General features: G+C 42.7%; 1 protein-coding gene across 1 annotated transcript in view; it reads right to left on the bottom strand.

Moving 5' to 3' along the window:
* Window positions 1-12,282, bottom strand: part of LOC128995101 (serine/threonine-protein phosphatase 6 regulatory subunit 3-like) — a 62,609-nt gene that overhangs the window by 28,757 nt on the left and 21,570 nt on the right. Inside the window, exons 3-6 of the mRNA XM_054420000.1 lie at window positions 11,985-12,064; window positions 9,791-10,064; window positions 8,121-8,291; window positions 7,181-7,353 (exon numbers count right to left, since the gene is read on the bottom strand). Coding sequence (XP_054275975.1) covers window positions 7,181-7,353; window positions 8,121-8,291; window positions 9,791-10,064; window positions 11,985-12,064 — 698 coding nt within the window. The remainder of the gene's footprint in view (window positions 1-7,180; window positions 7,354-8,120; window positions 8,292-9,790; window positions 10,065-11,984; window positions 12,065-12,282) is intronic.

Raw genomic sequence — 12,282 nt, 5'->3', positions numbered from 1 at the left:
GTATTATTTTCAGTTATCTGACGTTTATAGTACCGTTACTCCCCCCTGCGGTTTCGAGGTTAGAATAGAACCGCAGCCTTCCCGGGCTTGTCGTAAGAGGCGACTAAAAGGGTGACCGACGCTCTCACTGGGAGTCCTTGGGAGTGCCCCTGTTGTGTTTGCAGGGGTTGATGTGTGCTCTGCACTGCCGATGGGTATTCTCAGTGAGTCGTGAGAAACCAGCCACTTCGGTCCTTGGTCAGGGAGTGCGGCATGGATGTAGAGGTCGGGCTCTACATTGTGACGGGTGACCCCCGGCACGTCAGGTATCCGGTGCTGGGAAAACGGAGGTTGGGCCTCGGGGAACTGGGATAGGGGCGCTGTCCCCGAGGGTATACCCGTTCCTGACTATTCCGGGCCGCCCCTTGCCGCACGATGCGCTGGTAAACACAAGATGGCTTTTATAACAAATACCCTGAACACATCTTTAATAAGTAGCTCAAATGAGCAAGAAAAGAAGTCGGAAGTAGAGCGAGACCCTTTTGGGCGAAGCTCCAAGGTCCAGAGATCGCCAACATTGAAAGGCGTGAAGACGTCCCCTCCACCTGCATCTTTCAGGTGTACAAAAGACTTGACTTTGGGATCTCCCTTGACAAGTGGAGAAGGAAACGGTGGACCACCCTCTAAGTCTGGTGAAGGGATGCCGGAGGAATCCCTAACAACAGCGTTAGATTTGGAAGTGTCGGGAATGGTACTTCTGCGTCAGCAATATCTCGACGCAGAAAATGACATTGAAAACCGGCTTCGAAACATGGAGCAGACCATAAAGGCAATGCTTGAAACCTTTAAGACGCAGAGAGGAGTGGTTAAAAATGGTATGGCTAAGCTCGAGGACGACCTTGGTTTTGTCTTCGCCTGCCGGCTGGTGAGCAAGGCGGCCATGGAAAGGATCGCCGAGAAGGTGGTGTCCCTACCTGACGACAATGCGCGACCTTCCAAGAAACGCAGGAGGCCTACATCAGAAAGCCCTCCAAAAAGAGAAGAGGTTGTTCAGACAGCAAAGCCTAAAGTTAAGGTCAAGGCGACCCAGACTTCTAGGTCCTTCTCTGACGTAGTTGCCGCTCCAGCGAAACCTCAACAGCCACAGCAACCTGCGACACCCATTGAGGGTAGCTCCCGAAAGGGGTCAGTCGTAGAAACACCATCTGGGACTGTGTGGGAAAAGCGCCTTACGAAAAAGGAGAAGAGGAAATTGAGGCACGCGGAAGTCGGCTCCAAGACATATGTGGCAGTGAGGGCGCAGTCGACCGGCGTGGCCCAAGCTGTGCCTGGCTCGGCACTCGCTAAAAAGTCGCGGCCCAAAAAGCCCAGGACTGAGGCAATTTTGGTCAAGCCTTTGGAGGGAAGATCATTCGCCGAAGTCTTGGGTGTTATCAAGGCCAAGGCTAAGCCAGAGCAAACCGACACGGTTGTACGGTCGATTAGACAAACCCGGGACGGGGACGTCCTCCTCGAACTGGGTAAGTCTAAAGATAAAGCCGCCTTTGCTGCCGAACTAAAGGCAGCTGTGGAAGGTCAGGGCACCGTTCGTGCTCTCGAACCCAAGACGTCCGTCGAGGTTCGGGATATGGATTGTGTGTCAACGGAGGATGACGTCATTGATGCCCTAAAAAAAGCTGTCCCCGAGCTTGCCGGACAAACGGCTAGTCTGAGGGTGTGGCTCACGAAACCAAACCGGAGTCAACAGCGGATGGCGGTCGCCGAAATGGCAGACGCAAACGCCAGTAAGGTTTTGGCACTCCAGCATTTGAGGGTTGGATGGGTTAATTGCAGGTTGAGACGGAGGGTGGAAGTAACGAGGTGTTTTAAATGCCTTGATTTCGGCCATTCCTCCCGAAACTGCGAAGGGCCCGACCGAGGCAAGAACTGCCTTCGATGCGGGGAGGTGGGTCACACTCGTAGGGACTGTAAAGTTGAGACCTGTTTCCTCTGTAAGGAGAAAGGCCTCAATGATAAAAACGCTAAACATATAGCTGGGTCTGGGCAGTGCAGTGCATTTAAAGGCGCACTACAACAAGCGAAAGCCCAACCACGAAGATAAGGATCCTCCAGTGCAATGTAGATCGATCCAGGACGGCTGACGCGCTTCTCAGTCAGCTTGCCCTCGAACACGGTGTTGACGCGCTCTTGGTCAGCGAACAGTACCAGTACCGGGACAGGGACCCATCTCTTTGGTTTCCCGATACACTTGGTACTGCTGCGTTCTGGGTTCGTAATACAGCTAAAGTGCAGGTAAGGAGTCACGCGAAGGGCCGAGGATTCGTTTGGGTCCGGTGCGGGGATGTCACTTACTTTAGTGTATACCTCACTCCCAACGAGGCTATCCGTGACTTTCGTGGAAAGATAGACCGCCTGGAAGAGAGCGTGCGCGATACCGCCGGGCACGTTGTCGTGGCGGGGGATTTCAATGCTAGGGCTGTCGAGTGGGGAATGACTCTCACTAATTCCCGGGGGAAGTACATCCTGGACTTTGCTGCCAGGGCTGGACTTGTTGTCATAAACGAGGGCAACACGCCAACTTTCCAGCGTCCCGGAATGAGGGGAACGATCCCAGACATCACGCTTGCATCTGAGTCCCTCTTGCCGAGGATACGAGCCTGGAGAGTCCTAGAGGATTATTCGGCCAGTGACCACCAGTACATCATTTTTGATGTCATGGATAGTCATCAGAGACAAGCTACCGTGTCTCGGCAGGTGCCCGTTCGGTGGAACACCAAAAAGCTGGACGTGGCCAAATTCGCCGAAGTCATACTACGGGGAGAGCCAGTGGTACCTGCTGCATCTGGCGTGGCTCACGCAGAGACATCAGTTACATCATTGATGAGGCTGATAGTCTCGGCCTGCGAAGAGTCAATGCCCCGCAGGAGATCCCGGTGCGATAAGCGACCTGTGTACTGGTGGACAACCGAGATCGCAGAACTACGACGGGCAGCATTGAGAGCCAGACGTCTTGCTACCAGGGCCAGAGAACCTGAAGATAGACGTCTTAAGTCTGACGCTTACAAGGTGGCTAGGAAGTCTCTTCGCCGGGCCATTAACCGGAGCAAACGCAGTTGCTGGGAGAAATTAAGGGACGATGTCGATTCCGATCCGTGGGGCCTTGGTTACAAGATAGTAACCAAGAAGCTTGGCACCCGCTCTCCACCTTCCGTTATGGACGGGGCCTCTATGGAGAGGATCGTAAAGTCCCTTTTCCCGACTCACACACTGCGCCCATTGCGGGAGTTCGGAAGAGTGGACGACGTACCGCTTTTCAGTCTCGAGGAGTTGGAGGCGGCCGTTCTGTCCCTGAAGAACAACAAGGCTCCTGGACCGGATGGGGTACCTGGTGAGGCCCTGAAGAAAGTCTTTTCAATAAACCCACAAATCCTTTTGAGCACGTACAATGCCTGCCTGGCCGAGGGGAAGTTTCCCTTCTGCTGGAAAACAGCTAGGCTTGTGCTCGTGGGGAAGGGAAAAGGAAACCCAGACCTACCCTCCTCTTACAGACCTCTCTGTATGTTGGACACTGCTGGGAAAGTCTTGGAAAAGTTGATCCGTTCCCGACTGAATTCAGCCGTGGTTGCTGCAGGGAATCTATCCCCTCGTCAGTACGGTTTCAGGAAGGGACGGTCAACGGTTGACACTATTGAGGAGGTAAAGCGAGCCGTAATGAGAGCTGAGGAGTTTAACAACTATTCTCGTCGGGTTGTGCTGCTTGTAACACTTGATGTGCGAAACGCATTTAATTCCGCGAGGTGGTGCGATATGCTCGACGCACTGGAGAACACTTTCCACGTCCCGGCATACCTCATGCGCATGATAGAGGACTACCTCCGGTACCGCCTCATCATTTACGACACTACAGAAGGCTCCAGGACGATGGATGTAACTTCTGGTGCTGCTCAAGGATCCATACTGGGCCCGGACCTCTGGAACGTCGCCTACGACAGCCTCTTGAGATCCAAGATGCCTGAGGAAACTGTCCTAGTTGGGTATGCAGATGACGTTGCGGCTTTAATAGCTGCACGTAGCATTGAGCTTGCCCAGCTGAAACTAAATCGAGTCATGCGAACCATTAACGCATGGATGGCAGAACATGGTCTCTCGCTCGCTCTGAGCAAAACTGAGATTGTCATTCTGACTAAAAAGAGGATTGACACCATCGTGCCTTTGATGGTGGGGAACGTTGAAGTCCAAACCACTCGTGCTGCAAAGTACCTTGGGGTCATGGTGGACAGCAAGCTCAGCTGGCGAGACCAGATCACCCGTACGGCGGACAAGGCCGCTAAAATGGTTTCTTCCCTTAGTCGGTTAATGGCCAATGTCGGAGGTCCACGGTCCAGCCGCAGAAGGCTGTTGATGTCTGCGGTCCAGTCAGTGCTCCTGTACGGTGCGGAGGTCTGGGCAGACGCTCTCAATAAGGAGGTATATAGGATGCGGCTCGCCCGAGTGCAGCGTCAGGCAGCACTAAGGGTAGCATCTGCCTATCGAACAGTGTCCGAACCCGCCGTCCTGGTGGTTGCTGGAGTCATCCCCGTCAAACTTTTGGCGGCGGAGAGGAAGGCAATTTATCAGCGCCGTGGGGAGGACCAGGCAAGTATTGAGGAACGCACCCGGACCTTCCAGCTGTGGCAGGAGAGCTGGGAACAGGAGACAAGGGGGCTCTGGACCAGGCGACTGATACAACAGGTCCAACCTTGGGTTAATCGGCGGTGCGGAGAGGTGAACTTCTACCTCACCCAATTTCTGACGGGTCACGGCTTTTTCCGGTCGTACTTGTTCAGGATGGGCAAAGCCGTGTCACCCGATTGCATATACTGCCCAGGCATTCCCGATGACGTGGAACACACTTTCTTCCACTGCCAGCATTGGGAAAGGCCCCGCCTAGAGGCTCAACAGTTCGTAGGACTGCTGTCGGTGGACACGGTCATACCGATGATGATGGAGGGTGAGGACAATTGGACCTGTGTGTCACTTTACATCCAGGGTGTTCTCCGCGCCAAGAAGCTTGACCTCGACCGGGATGCGGTGTAGGTCAAAAAATAAATAATGCCAGAAACGGTGCGAGCCCTGTGGGCTTAGGTCACATGTTGGCCTGACTTGAAGTAATGTGACAAACAATTCCAGGTCTGTGTCCAACAGAGTAGAGGGGGTTTTTTAGTGAGTAGTCTGTGATAAACTCAGGAGTCTCACACTACAGGCTGGCTACCTGTGTGCGTAAAAGCATTTTCCCTCCTCACCCTAAACTAGGGTTGCTTTCAGAGGTGAAAGCCAGTTGAGCGGAATAAACTTGATTTGATATTTGTATAAGTAACTAAATGTAAAAAAGTCAATAGATGTACTAATGCTGGTTTTATTGATTAAAATTATAATAATTCAGATTTGGTTTTACTACATCTTGTTATTCAGATACCTCTTCCAAAAGTGCATTATGGTAGTTTTGACCAGGAAAATACTACAGTAGTTGGAATCTGGTATTAACATCCAAAAAGGGCATTAAAGTATAAAAAAGAGAAAGGAAATTTAACATTCAAATTCAACTCTGTAACCTACAACAAAAACATTGGACTGCATTTTTCACCCTTACAATCGGTTAAAGTAGGCTATATTAAAGTATAAAAACAACAGTAACTATTAAAAAAACTAGTATTAAAGTATTACAACAGGAGGGGAAATTTGACATTTAAATTCAACTGTGCAACATAAACATTGGTCTTCATTTCAACCCCTGCAATCGGTTAAACTCAGCTTTCTTTGCTACCTTCCCCACATGCCTAGATTAGATCAGTGTTCAATCTGCGTTTCATTAATAGGTCTAATAACTTACTGCACCGTCGATGTAATTCAACATAATATAACCGAGCCAAAGGCGAGTTCAACATAATATAACCTGTGATGTATTATCGGATCAAATATCGATTTCAATGTGGTTCGATATATCGCTTATTAAATCCTGATTTCTAACATTGGCTGTTTTTAATCAGCTGGCAACACAAATAGGTTCCAAAGAAAGTAGTCACTGTTCCGTATCCCTCCGCTCCTTGTTTATGATCCGCGCATTGAGAAAGTAGTTCCGTATATTTTCTCGATTTTCAGTGAATTTCGCGCCTTAAAAAAATGTTTTAACGGCATTTTCTTGTTTATTAAAATCATAGGAATGGTTTAAAAACGTTTAAAAGAAAAGTCTAGAAAGTTCAGAAATACCGTAATGGTTCTCTTGTTTACATTTTTTTTTCTAAACAAAAAACTGTCATATGGCTACTTTTGTCCCATAAGCCTAATGTTAAAATTTGGAAATTTTAAGTTCGTTTTAAATTGCATTAGCATTATCTAATTGAGATTTGTTTGTTTAAAAACCATCTCACTATTAGTCTAAGTAATTTTGTTAAGTTTGGCTGAAATGCGTTCAGCCGTTATTGAGTGATGTTTCTCTATTTGTTGCATTGAAGTTGATCCCAAATCGCTACGCTCAAAAAAAAAAAAAAAAAAAAAAAAAAAAAAAAAAAAATAGTACCGTTACTCAACACCTCCCTGGTCCCATACACAAGTGTTGGATTAAATTCTGGTCTCAATTAAAATTAGTATGTTATGGTCCAAACAATATAGTGCAACCCAGCATTGCTGTAAAAATTGTGGTTCAAAACTTATTGCAACTTTTGTGATTTCCCCTATAAAATATCATAGGTAAACTCCCATCGCTTACCCATGATAAAGGTTGTTGGGGATGATAAAACAAGCTAATAGGAGAAAATATGTGTCAATTGTGAAGGCTTAGGTCTACAACTTGCATAGTGTCTTTTGGTATCAAATAAGATGTTTTCTTGTTAAATCTTAATGCTGAACATATTTGAACTGTTGGCAGTTTATGAATAGGTCTAAAAAACAGCCCATATTTAAACTGAACCCTTTGTGCTTTGTGAGAAGTCATCTAATTATAATTTTAAGTTAATCCTGAATATTTTAAATTAGCATCCATGTCTAAATGTAAAATCAAGAAACATTGTAAATGAAGAAATATATAATATGTTTTTATATCCTATAATGCTGCAGATGATTAACCTATCAACAGTTTAAAATAGGGCACTAATGACACTGTAACTTTCAATTTAAATGATCTAATCACTTCCTTTTATAACATAACCATTTAACATCGACTTACGACTCAAGACAGGAGAGAATAGGGTCTAGCTCAGATTTGTTCTCAAAACCTGACTCTCTTGACTTGATGATGATGTCTGACAGCAGCAAAGCTGCATTGAAGTTAGAACTTGGTTCTGCCTCGGGAGACAACGATTCTATCAGCATCTCCACAAGTCCTTGAGCCGCCAAAAACTGAAAAATATACAAACGAGGAGTCACAATATTGGACAAAAATTTCATATATTTCCATAAATTAATAATTAGATTTTTATATGTCTAATTACAGTTTTTGGCACGCTGAATGCCAAAATTCATTCAGGTTTTGTGGGAAAGAATTAAGTGTCCGAAAAACAAAATCAGAAATTACAAATTGAAGGTTCATTGAGCGGGACCACTATGGGATGGTGTCATAGTGGATTGGACAGTCTGTATGTGGAGAGCCAACAGATTCTTATATGCAATGCAAACCCAACAAATAACCCACTACACGCTACTTTACTATTAAAAATAGAGGATTGGACAGGAACGAGAGGTTAGGGCTGGACTAAGCTAGGATAGAAATGATGAGATCATTATTACAACCGTCTCCATATATACCGGTATACAATTTCTGAAAAAACTTGGAGGATATTATTTAAGGAGAGAGTCTGTTGCAGGTAACTCACATGTTATTGTACAGTTTAACAGATGTACATGTACACAAACAAAATTGCAGCCTTACTGTCAATTATTCTTTGAAACAACCAACTCTAATGTGTACAGAATATTTCCCTATTATTATTATTCCTTAGGGAAGAATTATTGAATTATTGCACAACTGCTTAGCTTCTGTATTCAAAGAGTAGTCATGAGAGATATTTCCATAACTTAAATAAACTATCAGCTTGTAAGATTTACAAACTGACCTACGGTACATCAAAGTAAATTGAAAAATTACTAAATCAACTAGGCCTACTCACATTCAGTATGTTCAGTTTCATTTCATCGCCCTCAACTTGAGTGACCAGTTTGAGAGTGAGGTCCATGATAGCCGAAGTGCCAAGGTGCTTCAGAAGCATTGACACACTGCCTTCCTTTGTCTTAAGAAACTCAAGGACTTGCAGACACGTAAACTGGTACGAGTACCAATTCTAAAACAGTAAAATGTTGGTAAAGTTGTTCAACTTAGCTAATGTAATTTCTTAAAATAAAAGATTTTGTATCATAAAAAACATGTTTGTTCTTTAATAACTAGCATATTGGAAAATTGACAACAAGTTTTTTCTGGCAAACTCTTGAATATCTCCTGCAGTATAGGAAAAATTACCGTCGTATCCCACGATCCTGGCAAAATACTGAGCGCCTCCCTACTGCGAGCCTCAATTACTTATCTAAAGTGCTCCTTGGATAATCCAACCTTTTCACTGTCCTGACCATAATTCAGTAAATGAGGGATTAGTGGGGTACTACCATTAACCTAAGTTATGCCTAACCAGGGTTGCCACCACAGTGGGATGGTAAAATTCATGCAGAATTCATGGTTTTCATTGGTAGTTTACAAAGAATTCATGGTCGATGCGCTTATACAATTTCAACACAATTGAGTTTTGCTGATTTCATAAACTGAAGTTAAAGAGGCAGTTTCTTTACCTACGTGTTACTTTTGAAAAACCTTTCATATTTAATATACAACTTTTTTAGAGTGATTTATAAACATTATAAACAAGAAGAATTGTAAAATATATTAAGACTAGGTCTAATTCAGTCTTTCCACCGGAATAAAATAAAAATCCCACTCACCCAGCCAAAAAAGTCCTGTTTCATCCAGTTTTATCCCCCTACATAATTGTCATAAAATGTGCATTCTGGTTTATCTTATTCACGACGTACTAAGATATGATGGTTTTATCCAAAAACTAAAAAATCAGCCAGGTCAGAGTCGGAAATTCGGTTTTATTGCGCACCCCGTTTCAATTCCGTGCATGGTCTAAAACTTCTGTTTTTGTTATTTAAAGTGTGGCCTTGTTTAAGTCCCCATACCCCTTTTTCATACGCAGGGGTTGGCCTACTAATGATTTTTCGAACCATATACAGTCCTCAGGAAGTCTCGGCTGACATCAGCATCTTTGAATGACTTGGAATGAAATAAGCAATTGTTTCTGATCGTGAAACATGTTAAATAATCATCTCCACACAGTATTTTCATGGTGTTCGTTTCTATGAACTGTTTTTAAATATAAAATATTTTTTATTTGGAAAATTTAATGGTACTGGTTGAATAATTATTGTTCCTGATTTTGAAAATTCATGGTCCAATTGAGAAATCCATGGATAATCCATGTCTTTTTTCATGGTCTCAAGAATGCATGCATAATTCAAGCTTTTCAAGGTTTTCATGGCTGGTGTTAACCCTGCTAACTCATAAAAAAACTTACCCATATCAACTTTAAAATATCTCGTAGTCCAGAGAATTTATCACTTCCTTGTTAAAATACTAGAAGAGTAACTTTTTTTACTGGGGGGACTAAAAGATAAAATTCTATGGGTGTTAAGAAACATCAGGAAAATACTGGGGAGTTTTGTGGGATATCAGGGAAATCCAAGAGCTCTAGATAATATGAAAAAAATCAAATTATGTTTATCTTCTTACCTGTTCCGTCCTGCGTGCCACAAGGACTCCCATTGTCCGGCTGAAGAATGAAGCGAGAAGCGGGTTAAGCGGAGGATCAGTTTCTAGGAATGAATAAAGCTTGGCAAGGAGAGTAGCGTCTTTTACTAGGTTCTCCGTGAAGGAAGGAATGTCGGTGGTGAGGAGTTCACAGGCAATGTTGGAGTGTTTGTAACGTTCAGCTTCTGGCAGCTCCTCCGGGGGTTCTGTCACAATCAGCGTCACAAGCTCAAACAGGACCTCGGGCTTGACTAAGCTGAATAGATAAAAGTCTGAATCAATATATGCTCTATACTTGAGGTGGATACAAATGTCTAGAGTTTAATATTATGACAGAAATATTTCAATTATTTAAAAAGTTCAGATCCTACAGTATAGCCTACTCCTACTAATTTAACTAACCAGGGTCAAATCTAGTTGGTCAAAATGTTAAATGGCCTGAGGGGATTCACAGTATTAGATAATTATGTATTGCTGCCCCTATTAAACTACTTATTAAATAGATACATATACACTTTTCTTATACAGTTATACTCCGCGCCAAAGCTGGGGGCGGCTGAGGGATTAGGACGGCCGGGTCGGTGAATACCCCCAATTAGACCGCGCTCGACAGCTGATGCCCAGTTGCACCGATGGTCAAAGGAATTTGCAAGGGTCGACAAAGTCCTCCCTCCCAAGAGTGCCCAGTTGCACCGGCAGTCAACAATCTGTCAAGATTGGATGCTCCTTCCCCTCCTCGAACGCTTTAATACACCTATCCCCTCTTTTATGTTCCATCGTATATAGTCTGCGCTAAATATTTACCATACATAGGGAACTAGCAGCTAACCCTTTCTTTGCCACCGGGTAAAGAGTAACAAACAAACGTTACAAAGACATAGACTGATATCAACAAACTTTATCATATAATTTTTCCATAAAACGTTTATCTCTTTGTCATGTAATATATTTACTGAATTGTATTTTTTGTAAACCTAACCTAACGTAAACAAACTTAACTCAACCGTTTACCGTACTAACTACGTTTAACAACATTTCAATCTTTTTTTTATCAGCTTCAAAACTAGTTATAAGATGGATACAACTCTTGCAAAGTTTTTTTCTGAAACTAAAATTTGGATTATCACAGAGTAAGATTATTGTCTTTTCATTTACAAAGTTAATATCCACAATATCAATCATTAGTTTATCTCAGGCTCAAACCAATTTTTTTTGTAAAAGTATTTTTTAAAGCTCTTCCAAAGAATCAAAAGACCCAGGCCCAGACCTAATTATTTGGGAGAGCCTATATATAAATTGATTAGGTTACAATGAGGGTAGTATAATCACTATCTAGTTCATAATATTTAGGTTGCATAAAGTACCTTCAACACAATAAAATATACAGTAAACTAAAAAACATTTAAGCCTTAAACAGCCACATCTAACAATACATGCAATGACATAATTTGAGACCTAGTAGGCTTGAATAACAAAAAAAATCATGCAAACAACAACTATGCTTGTGGTTTCATCAATAGAAAGATAAAATATCTATAACAAATATTTTAACTTTTAAAATAAGATTGTAGATTAGTTACAAGTTTAATATGTAGCCATAAACAGTTTTATGGCAGTAGGCAATGGCCAGCGCAAATTGAATATTCACGAAAATACTGACTGAGTTAGAGATAACATTTAACAGTCATCATAAAACTATTATTTTTATGATAAAATAGAATTGGGGGAAGTCGTAAAGAAATAAAAGTGATAAAACTCAACAGTTCTTGGAAGTACTTGAATAGAACAATTATTGTTGTGATAAAATGTTAATGGATTTGGGACTGCTAATGGGTTTTTTATTGCATCATCACCCTAGTAATAAATTATGAATATTGTAAACATACATCTGAATGGGCTCGGAACCAACTGTCTTGACTACGATAGTAAACTGAAAGTAATTTATTATTACAATAGGCTGTACCGAATGTGTAAAATGCTGTACCGAACCGATGACGGTAATTAAGCTTGTACCGTACCTACCGACTTTTTCGGTGCAACGCAGACTCCTAGTCTTTTTAAGAGGTAGGGTTTTAACACATCTCTGCATAGTTTTTTAGCTCAAAAGTCTTACTTATTTTGACTTAAAACTCAACACCGTACTTTCAACACTACATTAGACTACAGCAACACTTACAATTCAATCAGTTTTTTATTTTGAGATTTGAGTTCTTGAAGGATATTTTCCTGGTCCAAAAGCTCTTGTAGGGTGAGATCCTGGAACAAAGATAAGTTTCAAAATCATTTAAGGAAATTCAAGGACAAATCCAATATAAGATCTAGGCCTAACAGTCCCCTTAAATCTTATAGTTGGAAGATATTTATTGTACTACCTACTAAACTGTTTAGTAAGGGTCTACTAATTTGTCCATACTTTTTTCATCTTAACTGTTTTATAAGCTAAGTTACAGAGATCTTACAGTATTAAACTCTAT

This window comes from Macrosteles quadrilineatus, unplaced genomic scaffold (assembly GCF_028750875.1).
Source record: "Macrosteles quadrilineatus isolate MER2022 unplaced genomic scaffold, UCM_ALF_1.0 Scaffold_5__1_contigs__length_97177068, whole genome shotgun sequence".
NCBI classification, from domain to species: Eukaryota; Metazoa; Arthropoda; class Insecta; order Hemiptera; family Cicadellidae; genus Macrosteles; species Macrosteles quadrilineatus.
This window is presented reverse-complemented; position numbering and strand designations above follow the sequence as displayed.